The sequence below is a fragment of the Sphaeramia orbicularis genome, chromosome 9 (assembly GCF_902148855.1).
Source record: "Sphaeramia orbicularis chromosome 9, fSphaOr1.1, whole genome shotgun sequence".
Classification (NCBI taxonomy): Eukaryota; Metazoa; Chordata; class Actinopteri; order Kurtiformes; family Apogonidae; genus Sphaeramia; species Sphaeramia orbicularis.
In genome coordinates this window covers 1,044,098-1,067,325 of record NC_043965.1, presented here as the reverse complement: position 1 = coordinate 1,067,325, position 23,228 = coordinate 1,044,098, and the positions used below count along the sequence as shown (strand labels likewise).

Sequence of the window (23,228 nt, the reverse complement as noted above, 5' to 3'; positions counted from 1 at the left end):
TCTTCAGACCAAAACGATCAAACTGTTCCATTCTGTTGTATTTTCTGTCTCATTAATGTCAATAAAAACAGAATGTTGTGGTTTTTGTTTCAGAGGTGACGGTCAAACAATCAGATCTGAGGATGTGTGAGGACGACAAACGGCTGTGTGTGACCGACGACAAAGACTGTCACCGAAGCAGCACGCAGAGTAAAAACAACAGGAGAACACACTGTAAAAAACACTGTAAAAACTGTTCAAACAGAGGAAAAACAACAGGAGAACACACTGTAAAAAACACTGTAAAAACTGTTCAAACAGAGGAAAAACAACAGGAGAACACACTGTAAAAAACACTGTAAAAACTGTTCAAACAGAGGAAAACAACAGGAGAACACACTAAAAATACTGTAAAAACTGTTCAAACAGAGGAAAAACAACAGGAGAACACACTGTAAAAAACACTGTAAAAACTGTTCAAACAGAGGAAAAACAACAGGAGAACACACTGTAAAAAACACTGTAAAAACTGTTCAAACAGAGGAAAAACAACAGGAGAACACACTGAAAAAAACACTGAAAAAACTGTTCAAACAGAGGAAAACAACAGGAGAGCACACTGTAAAAAATACTGTAAAAACTGTTCAGAGGAAAAACAACAGGAGAACACACTGTAAAAAATACTGTAAAAACTGTTCAAACAGAGGAAAACAACAGGAGAACACACTGTAAAAAACACTGTAAAAACTGTTCAAACAGAGGAAAAACAACAGGAGACACACTGTAAAAAACACTGTAAAAACTGTTCAACAGAGGAAAAACAACAGGAGAACACACTGTAAAAAACACTGTAAAAACTGTTCAAACAGAGGAAAAACAACAGGAGAACACACTAAAAAATACTGTAAAAACTGTTCAAACAGGAAAAACAACAGGAGAACACACTGTAAAAAACACTGTAAAAACTGTTCAGAGGAAAAACAACAGGAGAACACACTGTAAAAAACACTGTAAAAACTGTTCAAACAGAGGAAAAACAACAGGAGAGCACACTGTAAAAAATACTGTAAAAACTGTTCAGAGGAAAAACAACAGGAGAACACACTGTAAAAAATACTGTAAAAACTGTTCAAACAGAGGAAAAACAACAGGAGAACACACTGTAAAAAAACACTGTAAAAACTGTTCAAACAGAGGAAAAACAACAGGAGAACACACTGTAAAAAACACTGTAAAAACTGTTCAAACAGAGGAAAAACAACAGGAGAACACACTGTAAAAAATACTGTAAAAACTGTTCAGAGGAAAAACAACAGGAGAACACACTGTAAAAAACACTGTAAAAACTGTTCAAACAGAGGAAAAACAACAGGAGAACACACTAAAAAATACTGTAAAAACTGTTCAGAGGAAAAACAACAGGAGAACACACTGTAAAAAACACTGTAAAAACTGTTCAAACAGGAAAAACAACAGGAGAGCACACTGTAAAAAACACTGTAAAAACTGTTCAAACAGAGGAAAAACAACAGGAGAACACACTAAAAAATACTGTAAACACTGTTCAAACAGGAAAAACAACAGGAGAACACACTGTAAAAAACACTGTAAAAACTGTTCAGAGGAAAAACAACAGGAGAACACACTGTAAAAAACACTGTAAAAACTGTTCAAACAGAGGAAAAACAACAGGAGAGCACACTGTAAAAAATACTGTAAAAACTGTTCAGAGGAAAAACAACAGGAGAACACACTGTAAAAAATACTGTAAAAACTGTTCAAACAGAGGAAAAACAACAGGAGAACACACTGTAAAAAACACTGTAAAAACTGTTCAAACAGAGGAAAAACAACAGGAGAACACACTGTAAAAAACACTGTAAAACTGTTCAAACAGAGGAAAAACAACAGGAGAACACACTGTAAAAAACACTGTAAAAACTGTTCAAACAGAGGAAAAACAACAGGAGAACACACTGTAAAAAACACTGTAAAACTGTTCAAACAGAGGAAAAACAACAGGAGAACACACTGTAAAAAATACTGTAAAAAACTGTTCAGAGGAAAAACAACAGGAGAACACGCTGTAAAAAACACTGTAAAAACTGTTCAAACAGAGGAAAAACAACAGGAGAACACACTGTAAAAAACACTGTAAAAACTGTTCAAACAGAGGAAAAAACAACAGGAGAACACACTGTAAAAAACACTGTAAAAACTGTTCAAACAGAGGAAAAACAACAGGAGAACACACTGTAAAAAATACTGTAAAAACTGTTCAGAGGACAAACAACAGGAGAACACACTGTAAAAAACACTGTAAAAACTGTTCAAACAGAGGAAAAACAACAGGAGAACACACTGTAAAAAACACTGTAAAAACTGTTCAAACAGAGGAAAAACAACAGGAGAACACACTGTAAAAGATACTGTAAAAACTGTTCAAACAGAGTAAAAACAACAGGAGAACACACTGTAAAAAATACTGTAAAAACAGTTCAGAGGAAAAACAACAGGAGAACACACTGTAAAAAACACTGTAAAAACTGTTCAAACAGAGGAAAAACAACAGGAGAACACACTGTAAAAAACACTGTAAAAACTGTTCAAACAGAGGAAAAACAACAGGAGAACACACTGTAAAAAACACTGTAAAAACTGTTCAGAGGAAAAACAACAGGAGAACACACTGTAAAAAATACTGTAAAAACTGTTCAAACAGAGTAAAAACAACAGGAGAACACACTGTAAAAAATACTGTAAAAACTGTTCAGAGTAAAAACAACAGGAGAACACACTGTAAAAAACACTGTAAAAACTGTTCAAACAGAGGAAAAACAACAGGAGAACACACTGTAAAAAACACTGTAAAAACTGTTCAAACAGAGGAAAAACAACAGGAGAACACACTGTAAAAAATACTGTAAAAACTGTTCAAACAGGAAAAACAACAGGAGAACACACTGTAAAAAACACTGTAAAAACTGTTCAGAGTAAAAACAACAGGAGAACACACTGTAAAAAAATACTGTAAAAACTGTTCAGAGTAAAAACAACAGGAGAACACACTGTAAAAAATACTGTAAAAACTGTTCAGAGGAAAAACAACAGGAGAACACACTGTAAAAAACACCCTAAAAACTGTTCAAACAGGAAAAACAACAGGAGAACACACTGTAAAAAAACACCCTAAAAACTGTTCAAACAGGAAAAACAACGGGAGAACACACTGTAAAAAACACCCTAAAAACTGTTCAAACAGGAAAAACAACAGGAGAACACACTGTAAAAAAAAAAACACTGTAAAAACTGTTCAAACACAGGAAAAACAACAGGAGAACACACTGTAAAAAACACTGTAAAAACTGTTCAAACACAGGAAAAACAACAGGAGAACACACTGTAAAAAACACTGTAAAAACTGTTCAAACAGTAAAAACAACAGGAGAAAACACTGTAAAAAACACTGTAAAAACTGTTCAGAGGAAAAACAACAGGAGAAAACACTGTAAAAAACACTAAAAACACAATAAAAACTGTTCAAATGGTAAAAACAACAGGAGAAAACACTGTAAAAAACACTAAAAATGCTGTAAAAACTGTTCAGAGGAAAAAACACAAGGAAAAAACACTGCAAAAAAACACACTGTTAAAAACTGTTCAGACAGGAAAAACAGAAGGAAAAAACACTGTAAAAAAATGTTCAGAGTAAAAACACAAGGAATACACTGAAAAAAAACACTACAAAAAACACTATAAAAACAACATTAAAACTGAGTAAAAATGTCCTATACACTATCTAAGAGTAAAAGTACACACCTACAGAATACCAGCACACGTCTAGTAGAGTAACAGTACTCGTCTATGGAGTAAAAGTACACATCTACGGAGTAGAAGTACATGTTTACAGAGTACAAATACACCTTGTTGCTGTTGTTCTTCAGATTCCGTTTTGTGCCTGAACTCTTTTTTTTTCGGTCTTTTTTTCTTTTTTCCATCTTTTTTTCGGTCTTTTTTTCATCTTCTCTTCAGAAAACTTCAACATGTCGTGTTTTTACCTGGAATGTGTCCGATCGGTCACATGTGAGTGGAGCGAAGTTTCCCATGATTCCACTGGGGCCGGCACCTCCCTGATCTTCAGCCAACCGCGGTGAGAACCGAACGATCCACAGACGTTTAAATGATCAGAGGAAAGTTCAGCTCAGACGCTTTGGACTGAAGTCTGACACTGGGACTGGGAATGTTCCAGGAGATAGTTCCACCTTTTCTGGGAAATGTAGTTAGTTTAAAACCTGAGAAGAACTGTGTGTGTCCTCCTCCTATCGCTCTCTCCTCTCACTCCTCCTTTTCTTCCTCCTCCTCTTTCCTCCTCCTCCTCTTCCTCCTCCTCTTCCTCCTCCTCTTCTGTCCTCCTCTTTCTCCTCTTTCTCCTCTTCCTCCTCTTCCTCCTCCTCTTTCCTCCTCCTCCTCTTCCCTCCTCCTCTTCCTCCTCCTCCTCCTCTTCCTCTTCCCTCCTCCTCTTCCTCCTCCTCTTTCCTCCTCCTCCCTCCTCCTCTTCCTCCTCCTCCTCTTCCCTCCTCCTCCTCCTCCCTCCTCCTCTTCCTCCTCCTCTTTCCTCCTCCTCCTCTTCCCTCCTCCTCTTCCTCCTCCTCTTTCCTCCTCCTCCTCTTCCTCCTCCTCTTCCCTCCTCCTCTTCCCTCCTCCTCTTCCTCCTCCTCTTCCTCCTCCTCCTCCCTCCTCCTCCCTCCTCCTCTTCCCTCCTCCTCTTCCCTCCTCCTCTTCCCTCCTCCTCCCTCCTCCTCTTCCCTCCTCCTCTTCCTCCTCCTCTTCCCTCCTCCTCTTCCCTCCTCCTCTTCCTCCTCCTCTTTCCTCCTCCTCCTCTTCCCTCCTCCTCTTCCTCCTCCTCTTCCCTCCTCCTCCTCCTTCCTCCTCCTCCTTCCTCCTCCTCTTCCTCCTCCTCTTTCCTCCTCCTCCTCCTCTTCCCTCCTCCTCCTCCTCCCTCCTCCTCTTCCTCCTCCTCTTCCCTCTCCTCTTCCTCCTCCTCTTCCCTCCTCCTCTTCCTCCTCCTCCCTCCTCCTCCCTCCTCCTCTTCCTCCTCCTCTTCCCTCCTCCTCTTCCTCCTCCTCTTCCTCCTCCTCTTCCCTCCTCCTCTCCTCCTCCTCTCTCCTCCTCCTCCTCCTCTTCCTCCTCCTCTTCCCTCCTCCTCTTTCCTCCTCCTCCTCTTCCTCCTCCTCTTCCCTCCTCCTCCTCCTCTTCCCTCCTCCTCTTCCTCCTCTCTTCCTCCTCCTCTTCCTCCTCCTCTTCCTCCTCCTCTTCCTCCTCCTCCTCCCTCCTCCTCTTCCTCCTCCTCTTCCCTCCTCCTCTTCCCTCCTCCTCTTCTCCTCCTCTTCCCTCCTCCTCTTCCTCCTCCTCTTCCTCCTCCTCTTCCTCCTCCTTCCTCCTCCTCCTCCCTCCTCCTCTTCCTCCTCCTCTTCCTCCTCCTCCTCTCCTCTCCTCCTCTTCCTCCTCCTCTTCCTCCTCCTCTTCCTCCTCCTCTTCCCTCCTCCTCTTCCTCCTCCTTCCCTCCTCCTCTTCCTCCTCCTCTTCCTCCTCCTCTTCCCTCCTCCTCTTCCTCCTCCTCCTCCTCCTCCCTCCTCCTCTTCCTCCTCCTCTTCCCTCCTCCTCTTCCTCCTCCTCTTCCTCCTCCTCTTCCCTCCTCCTCTTCCTCCTCCTCTTCCTCCTCCTCTTCCTCCTCCTCCTCCCTCCTCCTCTTCCTCCTCCTCTTCCCTCCTCCTCTTCCCTCTTCCTCCTCTTCCTCCTCCTCTTCCTCCTCCTCTTCCCTCCTCCTCTTCCTCCTCCTCTTCCCTCCTCCTCCTCCTCTTCCTCCTCCTCTTCCTCCTCCTCTTCCTCCTCCTCTTCCCTCCTCCTCTTCCCTCCTCCTTTTCCTCCTCCAGGGGGGATAAGTTCTCGTCCTGTCAGAACATCTTCATCCCGGCTGCCGTCCTCAACATCTCTGCTCGGTTCTGGTCCATGGTGTCCCGGCCTCAGACGGTGCCTCTGTACGCCGCAGGTCCGTCCGTCCGTCCATCGCAGACGTCCCCGCTGGGGTCAGAACGTCCACAGACTAACACTACTCTGCTCTTCGTCCTCAGTCAAACCTCCACGTCCTGTTCTGAGCGTCGACGGAACTACGTCCAACTCCATCACCGTCACCTGGAGGCGGAGCTACGAAGACGGAGGAGGAGCAGGAGGATGTCGTCTTCGGTACAGAGCAGAGGACGACCCAACCTGGTCTGAGGTCAAAAAAACCCACATTTATCTCCATCTTCTCACAATACTCCTACATATGTTTTTATTTTTCTTGCATTTTTACGTTCAAATTTGCGCTCCTTCTTGTAAATGTGAGTTTTTTGTCTAACCTTCAAATATTCACGTTGATTCAAATACATTTATACGTTTAATCGGAGACTTTTTACTTAGAACTTTGAGAGTTTTTATATTAACCCTTTCATGCACGAATTATGAGAACCTTGATGAAAATTTTTTCCTGAGTGTTTTTATTCCTCTTTAGGCATGAAAAAAACAATGTGATCGAAAAAAAATTCTTCTGAAAAAAAAAAAAAAAAACATAAAAAAATAGTAATGAAAAAAAAAATTCTTACGAACCTATTTTTCATTGAGTTGCAAAAATGACCACTCAGCTGGACACCACACGTTTAATTTTTGATGCACAGAAACATGTATTTAGTGATAAATTGTATGAAAACTATGGGGAAGGCTTGTGATTCTGGGGGTTTATGCTCAGGAGAGATCTACATAATGTTGCCAATTCATGTCAGAACAGATATGTAGTGTCTTAAAACTTAAAGATATGTGTAAAAAAAACAAAAAACAACAACAACGAAAAGAACAACAAAATTCATGAATATACAAGAGAACAGCTGTAGAATAGCTGTCCACTGTAGTGACCAGTATGCATGAAAGGGTTAAAGTTTTTTCCTGTGATGTGAAACTTCTCTTTTTCAGCTTATTGAATATTCTCATATATCCTGGTTAAATATAGAATAGAATAAAATAGAACAGAACAGAATCAAACAGTATAGAAATTGAACAGACAAGATAGAACAGAATAAACTAGACTAGAATAGAATAAAAGAGAATAGAATAAAACAGAATAGAATAAAATAGAATAGAACAGAATAGAATCTCTTTGTCATTGTAACATAATTAAACAGTACCGTCCAATCTGCACATCGTCTATAAAACCTAATATTCAACTCAAGTCAATTTCATTTATAAACCATTTACATTTTTTTTTGCCAATTTCTCTTTTTTTTCCAGTAAATTTAAGTTGTTGAAGAGATTTATGCAGAAAAACTGAGTCCATAGTTATTATATACAAGTGTTTTTGTTTGTTTTTTTTTACAGTGTTCTGATGATCAATGAGTAAAATTCAAATCGTTACAAATAATCGTTCCACATAAACAAACGGACAAAATGAGGCAGATAAAGACATAAACTGTCCGCACTGACCATGAGCGTTAAAATGATCGTGTTTCTATTTTTTATTTTACGTCCAGTTTCCGGTCTCTGTCTCCGTTCGTCCTCATCAGACGTCTGTCCACGTCATCAGGCGTCTCCGCCCTTTCACCGCCTACAGCGCCGCCGTGGCGTGCAGGGCGGAGTCCGGCATCTGGAGCGACTGGAGCCTGGACGTTACCGTGACGACGAAGGAGACGGGTAACGAATGAGGAGGGGAGGTTTCGATAGAAAAGACAGACCTGTAAACATTTGTCTGATTGGTCTGTTTTCCATGGTCCATCTGAGCTGAACTGTCCCATATTTATATAAATGTGTTCCAAACACAAGTGTGGAATGTTGGTTTGTCCATTCAATCCCAAATGTGCTGATGAGTTTCTTTAATCTGGTAGATGTCAGTGTGGGTCCTTTAGTTTCTTTAGTTGTGGTAGATGTCGGTGTGGGTCCTTTAGTTTCTTTAGTTGTGGTAGATGTCAGTGTGGGTCCTTTAGTTTCTTTAGTTGTGGTAGATGTCGGTGTGGGTCCTTTAGTTTCTTTAGTTGTGGTAGATGTCAGTGTGGGTCCTTTAGTTTCTTTAGTTGTGGTAGATGTCAGTGCCGGTCCTTTAGTTTCTTTAGTTGTGGTAGATGTCGGTGTGGGTCCTTTAGTTTCTTTAGTTGTGGTAGATGTCGGTGTGGGTCCTTTAGTTTCTTTAGTTGTGGTAGATGTCAGTGTGGGTCCTTTAGTTTCTTTAGTTGTGGTAGATGTCAGTGTGGGTCCTTTAGTTTCTTTAGTTGTGGTAGATGTCAGTGTGGGTCCTTTAGTTTCTTTAGTTGTGGTAGATGTCAGTGTGGGTCCTTTAGTTTCTTTAGTTGTGGTAGATGTCAGTGTGGGTCCTTTAGTTTCTTTAGTTGTGGTAGATGTCAGGTGTGGGTCCTTTAGTTTCTTTAGTTGTGGTAGATGTCAGTGTGGGTCCTTTAGTTTCTTTAGTTGTGGTAGATGTCAGTGTGGGTCCTTTAGTTTCTTTAGTTGTGGTAGATGTCGGTGTGGGTCCTTTAGTTTCTTTAGTTGTGGTAGATGTCAGTGTGGGTCCTTTAGTTTCTTTAGTTGTGGTAGATGTCGGTGTGGGTCCTTTAGTTTCTTTAGTTGTGGTAGATGTCAGTGTGGGTCCTTTAGTTTCTTTAGTTGTGGTAGATGTCAGTGTGGGTCCTTTAGTTTCTTTAGTTGTGGTAGATGTCAGTGTGGGTCCTTTAGTTTCTTTAGTTGTGGTAGATGTCGGTGTGGGTCCTTTAGTTTCTTTAGTTGTGGTAGATGTCAGTGTGGGTCCTTTAGTTTCTTTAGTTGTGGTAGATGTCAGTGCCGGTCCTTTAGTTTCTTTGGTTGTGGTAGATGTCAGTGTGGGTCCTTTAGTTTCTTTAGTTGTGGTAGATGTCAGTGTGGGTCCTTTAGTTTCTTTAGTTGTGGTAGATGTCAGTGTGGGTCCTTTAGTTTCTTTAGTTGTGGTAGATGTCAGTGTGGGTCCTTTAGTTTCTTTAGTTGTGGTAGATGTCGGTGTGGGTCCTTTAGTTTCTTTAGTTGTGGTAGATGTCGGTGTGGGTCCTTTAGTTTCTTTAGTTGTGGTAGATGTCAGTGTGGGTCCTTTAGTTTCTTTAGTTGTGGTAGATGTCAGTGTGGGTCCTTTAGTTTCTTTAGTTGTGGTAGATGTCAGTGTGGGTCCTTTAGTTTCTTTAGTTGTGGTAGATGTCGGTGTGGGTCCTTTAGTTTCTTTAGTTGTGGTAGATGTCAGTGTGGACAATTTTGTGCCAGATACAAGATATTGTTCTAAGCTACGGGTGGATCAAATTGTAGAAGAATCAAAGTCATTTTGAATTTTTTATGAATTTTCAAAAATTGCTCAATGAGGAGAGATAGGCTTGACCTTGCTGTGACCTTGAACTTTGGCCTACTTGGCCCACAATTTAATGGGTTGGTCCCAGGGCCTAGGCCTATCTGTGGGGACAATTAGGTAAGGATGGGTGGAAGAGTTTTCCTGTAAAGTTGCTAACAAACAAACAAACAAATCAAAGTGATCGCAGTACCTCCTGGCAGAGGTAATGAAAGAATGGAAGTCCTTTTTATCATGAAATTACTTCCAATAAAGAAAGTTAATAAAAAAAAAAAAGAAAAATCACTTGTTGGAAGACCAAAACGTTTTCATCAAAAAATGAGAGTTTTGGCGTAATTATAGTTTTTCCATTAGATAAATTTTTATGTGCAAGTTGTATTCACGCACTTTGAGGGTCAATGGAAAAGTGGCTGTTATGGACGTTTGAGGAGGATTTGAAGACATTGTCCACGTTTTCACTCCATGAACTTGAATAATCTGTAATATTTGTGTTTTCCAGAACCTTCCAAACCTCCAGACGTTTGTTACCGAGTGTTGAGAAACCGGACGGACGGATGTGTTCTCCTTCACCTCATGTGGGAGGTACGACGTTCGATAAAAAAACCCAAACACAGGAAGTGAAATTAGGACGGAAGACCACCGTTCAGGCCCAAGTTCTGTCCAGTTCAAAAAATAAAACAAAGAAATTACAGAAAGAAACCAGGTATAAAAAAAGCAGAATCAAAGAATTGAATTGTTAAGAAAAATATCAAAACCTGAAGGTAAAATTCATGTTAAATCACCATAAAATTTCAGGACGTGATAAATGTATTTATTTATTTTATGTTGTAAAACTGACGCATTTTACAAAAGCTGAATAGATGTTTTATTTTTGGTCTTATGTAAACAACATCGGTTCAGACGTGTCCACTTTTCTTGCATCATTGTCTAAAATCTCAATTTATGCCTGAGAACATCATCTGTGAAGTCAAAGTGGATTTGACCTTTGACCTTTGAGTTTGTGACAAACGTTTGTGTCAAATCTGAGGATGAAGACGGACAGACGGACAGAGCTCTTTCTAGAGACGAGACGACGTAGACTAATTATCAGGCTAATTATGATCCAATTAGTAATAAACTGCAATGACATTGTTGTGTTCTGTGAAATCAGAGGGAGTTTGACCTTTGACCTTTGACCGCTGAATTCTACTCAGGTTACTAAAGACGTTTTGAGGACAAGGACAGACACATGGACAAAGCTCGTTTTAGAGACGAGACAATACAGACTAACTATTAGACTAATTATTATCCAATTAGTAATGAATTCTAATGACATTGTTACGTTTTGTGAAAGCAGAGGGAGTTTGACCTTTGACCTTTGACTGCTAAATTCAACTCAGGTTACTGAAGACATTTTGAGGATGGAGACAGACAGACGGACAACACTTGTTTTAGAGACAGGACTGTACAGACTAATTATTAGACTAATTGTGATCCAATTATTAATAAACTGTAATGACATTGTTACGTTTTGTGAAACCAGAGGGAGTTTGACCTTTGACCGCTAAATTCAACTCAATTCACCAAAGACGTTTTTGAGGATGAGGACAGACAGACGGACAAAGCTCCTTTTAGAGACGAGACTGCACAGACTAATTATTAGACTAATTATTATTCAATTATTAATTCATCGTAATGAAATCGTGACTTTGACCTTTGACCACTAAATTCAACTCAATTCACCGAAAAGTTTTTTGAGGACGGGGACAGACAGACAAAGCTGTTTATAGAGATGAGACAATACAGACTAATTATGATCCAATTATTAATTAATTGTAATGAAATCGTTTGTTTTGTGAAACCAGAGCGACAGTGACCTTTGACCTCAGACCTTTGACCTCTAAATTCTAACCGGTCCATTGTCGATGTGAATGTTCGTGTTGCGTTCGAGGACTGTTTTCCGCCATTAAATGCACAAACAGGGATCCATCGACTCATGTTAACGATGACACGTCCCCGCAGGGTCTGGACGTCCATGATGTCGGCGGTCGTCTCCTTGGATACGAAGTGACCCTGCAGACGCGGGTCAGACGAGTCCACAACGCTACGGAGCTGACGCTGCCCCTGGTGGCGGCGGACGGGAACTGCAGCGTCACAGTGCGAGCCTTTAACGGCGCTGGACCGGGGCCGGCGGCGAGCATCAGTGTCGATGCCAACGCACACGACGGTGAGTTCAAAGTCTGTGATTAAACATGAAAGCAGACGGACGGAAGAAACTGGGGATTTTTTTTGTTTGTTTTCTAAATCTTCTTTATTATTGTTGAGGATTCTATTGATTCTTTTTGCCAGTTTTTGTGAATTTTATTTGTTTTTTGTTCATTTTTTTCCATTCTGCTTGTTGTTGTTGAGAACTTTGTTCATTTTATTTTTGTATTGTTGTGGATTTTGTTATGTTTCTTATATTTTGGATCATTTTGTGCATTTCATTATTTTTTTAAATATGGGAAAATACATGATTTTAACAGGAAAATGCAAAATATGGAGGATTATATCAAAATAAGTGGTGAAAAATAACTTATTTGGGAACTGACCTAAAAATAGTTCTGGGTCCTTATGAATCGGTTATGACAAAGTTACATAATATTTGAATAAAATTTAATTAATTTTATTATTATTAGACTTATTTATTATGGATTTTTAACATAAAGTAAAGAAATTTAGAAACCAAAAAGCATCTAAAGACATAAATGAACAAATAATATTCATAATAATCATAATAATAAAGTATTATTATTATTATTATGATTATTATTACTATTATTATTGTGGTTGTTGTTATTCTTATTCTTATTCTTATTATTAATATTAGTAGTAGTAGTAGTATTGTTATTCTTATTATTGTTGTTGTTACTATTATTATTATTATTATCATTATTATTATTATTTAGACCCGTCCCATGTTAAAGGTGTAAAAGTGTGCTGGTTCTGCTGCTGAGTTTAAAGGAACTGGTCGTAAACGTCTAATTTCAGCCGGATGATGTTTATCTCAGACTGAGGTCGAACTGCGTCGTATCAGTTACACAACTTCCTCTGTCAGTTCTGAGGAAGAGGCTCGAAGGCAACGGCGTCTCCGATAAAAACCTGTCGCAATCGAACGACTCTCATGAAAAGTAAAACCAGAAGCAGCTTCATTTCATGTGGAACCTTCTAAAGAATAATAATAAAAACTAAAAGAGTCAAAAAACTGTCGAGATGAGACTTCAAATAAAGCAGTGGATTGAAATGATAGAAACTGGGTCTAATTACATCTAAACTCAGTCGATACAATGATAAAATCTACAGGTTTCACACAAACACCAGGTCAAAGGTCAAAACAAGACCCTGTTCTTCCATCTAAATGGATCAATGATAATGCATGAAGCTCCACCCACAAAGAACAGGGTTATTTTTATTCATTTTAGTGATTATTTATTCTATTTTGTTGGTTAATTTCTTTATTTTTTAACTATTATATTTTTTTTATTACATTGTTATCTATTATTATATTTATGTCCTAAGATTATTGAGGATTTTAATGCTTTTAGCTATTTTTTTTTTTTTTTCATTGGTTTTTTCATTTTGTGCATTTTTTCATCTTGTTCATTAAGTTGTTGAGGATTCTGTTTACATTTGTTTATTTTGTTGATGATTTTTTTTTTTAATGTTATGCAATTTGTTGATCATGTTGTTTATTTTGTGCTTTTTGTTGATTTTTCGCCGTTGTTAGTGTGTGTATGATAATACTTTTTGCTAATTTTTGAGAATGTCATTAGTTTTTTGTTTATTTTGTTGATTTTTTTTTTTTAATGTTGTGCAATTTGTTGATTATGTTGTTTATTTTGTGCTTCTGTTCATTTTTGCTTTTGTTGGTTAGTGTATGTTAATACTTTTAGCTAATTTTTGAGAACATCATTAGTTTTTTATTTTGTTGATTAAAAAAAATGTGGCACAATTTCTTGATTATGTTGTTTATTTTGTTCTTTTTGTTCATTTTTTGCTTTTGTTGGTTAGTGTATGTGAATTATTTTAGCTAATTTTTGTGAATGTCATTAGATTTTGGTTTATTTTGTTGTTGATTTTTTTAAAAAAATGTTGTGCAATTTGTTGATTATGTTGTTTATTTTGTGCTTTTTGTTCATTTTTTGCTTTTGTTGGTTAGTGTATGTTAATACTTTTAGCTAATTTTTGAGAATGTCATTAATTTTTTGTTTATTTTGTTGATTATTTTTTTAAATGTTGCGCAACTTGTTGCTTATGTTGTTTATTTTGTGGTTTTTCATTTTTTGCCTTTGTTGGTTAGTGTATGTGAACTCTTTTAGCTAATTTTTGAGAATGTCATTAGTTTTTTTTGTTGATTTTTTTTTTTTTTAATATTGTGCAATTTGTTGATTATGTTATTTATTTTGTGCTTTTTGTTCATTTTTTGCTTTTGCTGGTTAATGTAGGTTAATACTTTTAGCTAATTTTTGAGAATGTCATTAGATTTTTGTTTATTTTGTTTTTTTTTTGTTTTTTTTTCATTTTGGAGGATTTTATTCTTTTTTTTTTTGGTTAATTTTTAGATTAATTTGACCTAGGCCTTTGTGTATTTGTAGTTTTATATGTGAGTGACGTGTCCAGTGTTCGTCTTCATAAACAGATGTTCTTTTCCACTGATAAATAAACCCGTCATTTGCTTTTTATCGGCATGTTACTGATCCGTTTTTTTTTTTTTTTCCCCTCAGTCTGTCCATCTGTCCGTCACCTGTGGGCGTCCGTCCCCCCGTCTGGAAAAGGCCTTCAGGTCCAATGGGACGCCCCCAAAGCCCCGCCCTCTGACCCTCCTCCTGTCAGTCACTTCATTGTTCAGTGGCGTTCTGAGACTCGCCCGTCAATCGTCCATCAGACCAGAGTGGGCGGAGCCACCACCGAGACCCTCATTCCAGGTGAGACCATGTGACAGCAGGTGGAAGACGCATTTCCTGGTTCACGGTTTCATGTTTCCGTCGTGTCTTAAATGTTTGTTTTTCAGACATCGAACGCGACGACTCGTACCTGATCAGTGTGTTTCCAGTTTACGATCATCAGTGCGGAGATCCGCGATCACTGCCCGCTAGCCTGCAGCATGGAGGTAAATATCAGGTACCAGACGAAAACAAGGTAAACACGAGATTAAAAAGACTAAATACGAGATAAATATGAGATAAAAAAGACTAAAAATTAGGTAAATATGTGACTAAAAAAAGACTACAAATGAGGTAAATATGAGATAAAAAAGACTAAAAACGAGGTAAATATGAGATTAAAAAAAAGACTAAAAATTAGGTAAATATGAGATTAAAAAAAGACTAAAAACGAGGTAAACACAAGATTAAAAAGACTAAACATTAGGTAAATATGAGATAAAAAAGACTAAAAATTAGGTAAATATGACATATGAGACAAAAAAACAACGCAAATACGATACAAAAGAGTAGAAACGAGATCAATATGACATACGAGACTAAAAAACCAAGGTAAAAACAAGATTAAAAAAAGTAAAAACAAGGTCAGTACGACATGAGACTAAAAACAAAGTGAATTCAAGATTTAAAAAAAACAGAAAAAATGAGGTCAATACAACATACAAGGTTTAAAAACGACAAAAATATGAGATAAAAAGAGTAAAAATTAGGTCAGTACGACATACGAGACTAAAAAAACGAGGTAAATACAAGACTGAAAAGAGTAAAAACTAGGTTAATACGACATGAGACTAAAAATGACGTAAATACGAGATAAGAGTAAAAACAAGGTCAGTACGACATACGAGACTAAAAAAACAACAAAACAAGATTTTTTTTAAAAAAAAGAGTAAAAACAAGGTCAATATGACATATGAGACTTAAAAAAAGACATAAATATGAGATTACAAAAAGAGTATAAACAAGGTCAGTACAATATACCAGACTAAAAAATGAGGTAAATACGAGATAAAAAAGAGAAAAAACGAGGTCAGTACAACATATGAGACTAAAAAAATGACATAAATACGCGGTAAAAAAAAAAAAAGAGTATAAACAAGGTCAATAAGAGATACAAAAGACTAAAAATAAATACAACTGAAACCTTGGGAACAAAAGTAAAGGAACAAGATAAAAATGGGGGGAAAATCCAAGTAACAGACACAAGAAAAAAAGAAGGTAAAAGACCCTGCAGGACAAAAACAAGACAAAACTGAGGGAAAAGAAACGAGATGAAAACTATGACTATAAATACAGAAAGAAGACGACAAAAACCAGGGAAAAAATGACAAACAACCCCATTTAAACCATAGACACTGAGGTAAAAGACACGAGATGATAATGAGGGAAAACAAAATAAAAGAACCAACGAGACAAAAACCAGGTCAAAGATGCAACAAGACAAAAACGAGGGAAAATAAACGAGTCTGAATCTGCAGAACAGGAAGTGGAATTAGAACAAACACCTCGTCTGTAACTGATGTTGACATGAATCTTTCCTTATTCACTCAGTTCTCATGGAGGTTGTTGGACTGAAACTGGTGGGCGTGACCAAAACCACAGTGACTGTGATGTGGGCATGGCAGAGGAAGACGCTGCCAATCAGAGTGAAGACGTACAGACTGATGCTGAGGAGGGACTCGGACGAACAAAGTAAATCCTCCGTTTTTCAGATTATTTTGGTCGTAAAGTTCACATTTAACGCCTCGGAATTTATTTTTCACATATTTTTTTTCCTGTGATGCTGTTTTTAAGCGACATTTCAAAGGGTGTTTTTCAGTTATGTGGACATTCTCCGCCTTTTTCAGTGGTGTCCGTGCACTTGGACCAATGGCAGAACACCTTCCTGGACCTGAAGCCCAGCACCGAGTATTCTCTCATCCTATTGGCTGACAACATCTCCAGGAACATCATCACTGTCAGAACAGATTTTGGTGAGTTTTACTGAAGTTTTCCAGCTTGTAAATAAAATCTCACGTAATTTATGAGTCTCGCTACTTGAAACATGTTAATTATAAACTATTAAGTGGTGATTGAGCTAAGATTTCATGTTTTAAGAACTAACGGACGAGAAGACTTCACCACAACTGTAAATAAAACCTCAATACAGAAGAATAAACAACTTAAATCACCACATTTTATTATAATTATTAAACTTGTGTTTCATTTCACACACAAAAACAATTCACTGTTGTACATAAATGCACGGAGCATCCAGAGGAAAATAAACTCGTAAAAGACAGAAACACTGAGAAAACAAACCAAAGAATTGAAAAAAAAAAAGTAATGCAAAATACAATTAGGGGATAATATCCAAAAGTGAATGAAGATGGGTGTCAGACAGAAGTGAATATTATGTGTACAGAAGATATGTTCAAGAGGAAGGAGGTAAAAAATGAAGGATAAGGGGGTCCAGAACAGAGCCCTGGAGAACTCCACTGGGAATAGGGGAAGATTCTGATCGGAGAGTCATTTGATGTAAACTGGTCTTAACAGGAGTGAAGAGGACGTTAACGGAAGGAGGTAAAATATGAACGATAAGGGGTCCGGAACAGAGCCCTGGGGAACACCGTTAGGAATAGGAAAAGACTTATCATCTGTCGGAGGAGGATGTTATGGAGATTGATATTGAATAACAAGGGGAAAAAACCTGAAATCCGAGATGGAACGTAAGAACATAACGGAGGTTCTAATAGTTTTGGATTTTTCATTCTAGTTTAGTTTTATTTAGTTTTGACTTTTTTTTTCTCTAATTAAGTTTGTTTTAATTCATTTTTAGAGCAGGTTTGCTCATTGTTATTGGTTTTCATTTTTTTTCTAAATGCTTAGTTTTAGTTTAGTTTTAGTTTAGTCGTCTCTTTTCTCTTCTTCTCTGTCGTCGTATTCAAATAAATCCCAGACAGGACTCTGCTGCTTTCTCCCAACTTTAGTCTCCATGTTTCCAGGTAGAGTGGGGACCAGAAGACGACTATAAATGACAAGTGACGAGAAGTGATGGACTGTGAAGTACCCTATGGTGGCGCTAGCTAAAATTGCTAGAGTGAAATAAATCGCTTTTGCATAAATCTGACATTGACAAAGACAAAAACAAAGGGAATTTTATGCGTAATTTTAATACGTTTTAGTTAGTTTTGTAAACGCACAATAGAGTTTCTGTTAGTCATCGTTTTTTTTTTTTTTCTTTTAATTATAGTTTTTATTTATTTCAGTTAACGAACATGTTTTTTCAATTCTAGTTTTCGTCATTTTGTTAGTTTTCGTTAACAATAATAACCTTGGTTAGGACAAGAATAAATTAATACCAAATACGTATCCAAATATCCAAATAAATTAAGGGGGAAGGAGGTAAATAATGAACAATAAGGGGTCCAGAACAGAGCCCTGGGGAAAACCGCTGGGAATAGGAAAAGACCAAGCATCTGTCTGAGGAGGCCGTTATGGAGATTGATACTGAATAACAAGGGGAAAAATCTGAAATCCGAGACGGACGTCAGAACATAACGGAGGCTTAAAGTCGGAGCCTCTGCGACACGTCGGGGATGGTTTCCCTGCAGACGTTCCTCGGTCATGTGGTGTTTTTCTGTTCCAGATAAGGTTCCGATGGTGGCTACAGTGACCCTTCTGCTGATTTTTGCTCTGTGTGTCTTCATCGTCTCCATCTCCAGGACTGTGTGAGTCGACACATTCACATCCCACATTTAATATGAAAACAAAGCTTTAAACCAGGGCTCTCAAACTCATGTTCTTTCAGGTTCCACATTCAGTCTGATTTGATCTGCAGTGGGCTGGACCAGTAAAATAATAACATGATAACCGATAAATAATGACAACTCCAAATTTTTGTCTGTTTTAGTGCAAAAAAACCCATTAAATTATGAAAATACTTACTTTTCATAAGGATCTAGTCAATGATGAGAACAAGCTCCAGCCTTCGTTAAAGTCAGTCCATTCCTGAATGTTCCGTAGACATGTGGGTTCATGTTATAAACCGTCACTGTGCAGGTACAAGTGGTACTTCTTCCCTCCCATCTCCAGCCCTAGAGGCAGCACCACCGGCCAGTGGCTCATGGACCCAAAGCAACAGGTAAGTGGACTTTACTCCTCTGGTAAATACAGCAAATGAGTCCAATTTAGGGGAAATAGATGGACCATTTCTGCGTTGGTAAACAGTGATGATGGATTTTGTGGGCGGGGCCTAACTGGTGGCAGAAAGTGACAGTTGTGGTGTCAACAGTAGATGGAAGCTGGTGTCAGGACAGAAACAATACCAAGAATGCAGAGTACACTGGAAGCCCAGCCTTTGTATTTACTAAAATGCTTTGATTACATGTACTTAAGTGATTTCAGTTTTATTCCATTACTATAAGATGTTCAGTGTGTTCTACTAATTTGTAGACATTGTCAAAAGTATGAAAAAGTTTAAGCAGAATGGATTTAAATCACTCAGTTTTAGTCCTGACCACACCTTTTTATCTGTGCATTGCATTGTGGGTATTGTTCCTGTTGTTGTAAATGTGTTCTTTTTCTGTGCAGGGGTTCAGCGGGGTTGTGCTGTTAACTTTATATATTGTAGCGTGGATGGAAGTTAGACAGGAGGTTAGCTCTATGCAATTTGCCAGCACAGAAGTGCTTTTAATCTGACAAGGCATAAAGATTTATATTGTACAAGAACAATCGTAGATGAACAGTAAATCCATAGTTCTTCCTATGGCTCTGACTCATGGTGCAGCTGTACAAAAATACAAAAACAAACACACAAAGGCCAGACATACAGACATTAAATCCAAATTAACACAATTACACAAAGCAATTTCTATTGCAAAAGATTTTTAATTTAAATCTACTCGGAATTGAGTCCAATGAACTGATGATATTAAGTCTAATGATTTTACAAAGCAACTGACAAAGCAACAAATTTTAAGTTAAATGAACTTGGCATTTAGTGTGTTGTACTTAAAATAGCAATTCCATTCAAATCAAGCATTTAAGTTTAATACACTCAAGTTTTCATTACCAGTGTTGGGCAAATTACTTTTTTAAAAAGTAATTAGTTATAGTTACTAGTTACTTACCCAAAAAAGTAATTGAATTAGTAACAGAATTACTCCTTTAGAAATGTAATTAGTTACCATGGAAAGTAATTATTGCATTACTTTTTTTGAAAAAACTTCAAATATGTAAAAGAAAACTAATTTTTGAGCATGTTTCAGGGGTCAGTTGCATAGAGTAGAACAGTACAGACAGTACTTCATTTAAATTCATATTTATTGGAGTGTGAACAAAATTAAAGACATCCCTGAAATAATAAAGCAGTGTTATCCTTGGAGGATTCTACTGCCTCTCCTTCTGATCCTTTGGCAAATTTGAGTTAAGGAAGACAAGTGATCGAATGTTTGCGTCTTGAGGCGACTTCTGTCTGATATTAGTCCTGTCTTAGAAAATACTCATTCAGATGGAACTGATGTTCCCACTAAACGGAACTTCTTAGCCATGACTTTGGTGAGGCTGGGGTCCACCAGGGCCCAGCTGACGTCCACCAGGGCCCAGCTGAGGTCCACCAGGGCCCAGCTGAGGTCCACCAGGGCCCAGCTGAGGTCCACCAGGGCCCGGCTTTTCCACGACATAAGGGGATCTGCGTTTATAGGGAGAAGATGCTCCTCCGGTTAATCCCACATCTCCACTTTTTTCAGTGGCTCCTCCCTGATTCAGCGGTAAATGTGTCCAGTCCAGTCAGTCGGACTGTCACTGATAACTCTACGTTAAACCACGTTTAACCCTACGTTAAACTGTGCACGTAGCTGCGTTCCAGTGAATGTGGTGTGCTGTGGACAACTCAAACTCGCAGATGTCATTAATCGTTCAGGTGAAGGCAGCGCAGACAGCTCAGACTCACGGGGCACACAGGTGAAGCATGAAGGCAGTGTGGGGGATTTGAATAGAAGAACGGCTCGTAAAGAATCAGTTCTTATCACTTAACAGAGCCGTTCAAAAGACTCGACTCATCCGCGAACGTCACACCTCTAGTGCCTGGCTGAGCGAGTCAGGACGGATAACAGCTGTTAGACATTAGTGCAAAGTAACGCAGCACATTTTACTGTCGGTAACGGCATTGTAACGTTTCGAATAGTAATTCATTAGATTACCTTTTACTGGAAAATAATAACGGCATAAGTAACACTGTTATTTTTAACGCCGCTATTCCCAACACTGTTCATTACTCATCACTTCAATTTTTAAAGACAACCAGTTACCTCAGATTTTTTAAGTAAACTCAACTTATCCGGTCTTACAGTGTACGGTCTTGGTCAGAACGGTCTCAGAGAACGGACTTCCCAAGAACGCAAGTTTATCTGTAATTGAAGGGCCGTGTACTGGTGACCTTTGACCCTGTCTCTGCTGGATTTACTCCATCTGTTCCAGAACAGATTTCCTTCAAATTACCACAATGTCACTGATTTGATTGCAATACATTTGTACGTGTATTAACATGTATTTATACGTGTGTTTACATGTCATTTATATATTTTGTACATTTTTCCAAACCATAATACATGTCGTCGGGTCAGCCGCTCAGGTCTCGCTCAAGCTGGCACGAACTGCATCTTGGGAATTATTTCCCAGCCAAGTCTACCCGAGTCACCAACCAGTGCATCCTTGGTTTAAGCTAGCAGACGAGAACAACATCTGGGTATTCCATGCGTTCTTGGTTTATGCGAACTTGCAATTGGAACAGAACTAGGGCCGCGACTGACGACGTTTCACAAGAACACGAGAATGGAAGAATAGACAAACAGCCAGAGTAATGGAAGATCCAGATCCTTCTCCCATTATTTTATCAATCAGTCAAATCAAATTTTATTTATATAGCGCCAAATCATAACAAAAGTTCTCTCATGACACTTTACATATGGAGTCGGTCCAAACCAGACTGAAGCCAGTTTACAGAAACCAACAGAATCCTCCAGGAGTAAACACTAGTGACTGGAGACAGTGGAAGGAAAAACTACCTTTAACAGGTTTAAACCTGGAGCAGAACCAGACTGAGGAGGATGGACAAGTGACTGGACCAGCTGGGGTTAAAGAGAGAGAGTAAAGGAAGAGAAAAAGAGAGAGCGATAGAGATAGAGAGAGACTGGGGGAGAAGGGGGGAAGTAGGGGGAGACACATGGTCAGTCTTATCTATCCAATCTAATTTTAATGGTCAATCAACCAGAGACCAGGTGTAAAGATAAGTTGACCATTAGCATCGGGGTGAGGTTTCCTGATCCAGACTCACTGTGGGATTAGTGGGCGGAGCCAACCAAATGCCTGAAGCGACAGTGGACGGACATGTGTTTATATGTGGGTGAAAAACCCAGTGTTTACACTAAAGAAAAGTTCAAGGCAGAGAAACCATGACCACCATGACAAATCCCCCCATGACTAGAACTGTGGACTATAGGGTCATGTCCAGGATACTGAAGACCCAGATTAGTCTGATGGTTCTTGTGTGTTGGACCGACGTCCTAACGAGTCAGAGACAAGGACAGAAAACACAGTTGGACCAGACGTGGACGATGAACCTGAAGACCTGGACTTTCAGACCCTCATCACCATCTCAGCTTTGAGAATCATCCAATGAAGTGGAGTCAAGACTCAGAAAAAGTCCACTTTAATAATAAAAAATTCGCTGAAATCGCAGAGTGGTCAGATCGAGTGCAGGTGTTCAATTAGTCCCAGCATCGTTTGATTGGTTCAAAGAAATAGTGTCGGTGTCACTTCCTTTCAAACTGTCCAACCTTAAACTTTTGTCTCTCCAAAGGATCAACAGAAACCTCCCCAGAAGAACATCCTGGACATGGACGACTTCAAGGTGATGGACGTGGTCGGGGACAAGAGTCTGATCGTGGTCGGACCGGTCCTGAAATGCCCCTCAGAGGAGGAGTCTCTGCCGTCCTTCAGCCGCCTCATCGTCAAACTGGGCCCAGAGTCCGACGCCCCGCCTCCGGTATCCACCCAGCAGAGACCCGGTCCAGGGTGGTCCTTCCATCTGGACCACCAAACGGTCTTCGACGAGGTAGAGGGGCAGGAGACGCGGTGTCTGACCTCACATCACCATCAAACCCAGATGTGTCGTCTGTTTGAGCTGCTGAACCCGGACCAACGCCACGACGTGCTGTACGCAACGCAACAAACCCACCGACTCATGGACGGAGACGTGGACCCGTCCTACCTGACCTGTGAGAAGGATTACATATCGAACAGCTGTTTTTATGCACAAGAAGTCTGACGCAGAAGTCGACGAGTCAAACGGTCACTGATTTCATGAAATCACGTTGTATTTCAGGCCAGTTCTTGTGGCGTTTGGCGTGCTATACCTACGCATTTTCAACCTTTCACGTGTTATTCGACGCCATTTGATCGCATGTCAATTTACACCAAGATCTCCGGGTTCACATAACCCTAACCCCCAGTGCGTGGTGTTTGACGCGGTGTGAATGTACGTTTGGAAAGCTTAAAACACACCAATAAAAAGTGTATGTTTATGCAAGTCATGACATCACGTTGCACTGCTCTGTGTTTAATCACTTCTGTTACTGTTACTGTGATACGAGCAACAGGGTTGAGTGAAGACTAAGGCCAAATGCCAATTCAATTAGTAGTAGTAGTAGTAGTATTAGTTGTTAGTAGTAGTAGTAGTATTGGCAGTAGTAGTATTAGTAGTAGTATTAGTTGTTAGTAGTAGTAGTAGTATTGGCAGTAGTAGTATTAGTAGTAGTATTAGTTGTTAGTAGTAGTAGTAGTACTAGTAATAGTTGTAGTATTAGTAGTATTATTAGTTGTAGTATTAGTAGTTGTAGTAGTATTAGTAATAGTAGTACTGTAGT

At 39.0% G+C, this 23,228-nt stretch overlaps 1 protein-coding gene across 1 annotated transcript in view; it reads left to right on the top strand.

The window, feature by feature from the left end:
• Nucleotides 1-23,114, top strand: part of LOC115425752 (interleukin-6 receptor subunit beta) — a 26,725-nt gene extending 3,611 nt beyond the window's left edge. Inside the window, exons 2-15 of the mRNA XM_030143494.1 lie at nucleotides 94-189; nucleotides 4,012-4,129; nucleotides 5,913-6,028; nucleotides 6,111-6,256; nucleotides 7,539-7,698; nucleotides 9,861-9,943; nucleotides 11,363-11,567; nucleotides 14,104-14,304; nucleotides 14,391-14,489; nucleotides 15,874-16,014; nucleotides 16,170-16,295; nucleotides 17,951-18,032; nucleotides 18,364-18,445; nucleotides 22,163-23,114. Coding sequence (XP_029999354.1) covers nucleotides 94-189; nucleotides 4,012-4,129; nucleotides 5,913-6,028; nucleotides 6,111-6,256; nucleotides 7,539-7,698; nucleotides 9,861-9,943; nucleotides 11,363-11,567; nucleotides 14,104-14,304; nucleotides 14,391-14,489; nucleotides 15,874-16,014; nucleotides 16,170-16,295; nucleotides 17,951-18,032; nucleotides 18,364-18,445; nucleotides 22,163-22,630 — 2,123 coding nt within the window. The 3' untranslated portion in view covers nucleotides 22,631-23,114. The remainder of the gene's footprint in view (nucleotides 1-93; nucleotides 190-4,011; nucleotides 4,130-5,912; nucleotides 6,029-6,110; nucleotides 6,257-7,538; nucleotides 7,699-9,860; nucleotides 9,944-11,362; nucleotides 11,568-14,103; nucleotides 14,305-14,390; nucleotides 14,490-15,873; nucleotides 16,015-16,169; nucleotides 16,296-17,950; nucleotides 18,033-18,363; nucleotides 18,446-22,162) is intronic.
• Nucleotides 23,115-23,228: the final 114 nt, after the last annotated feature.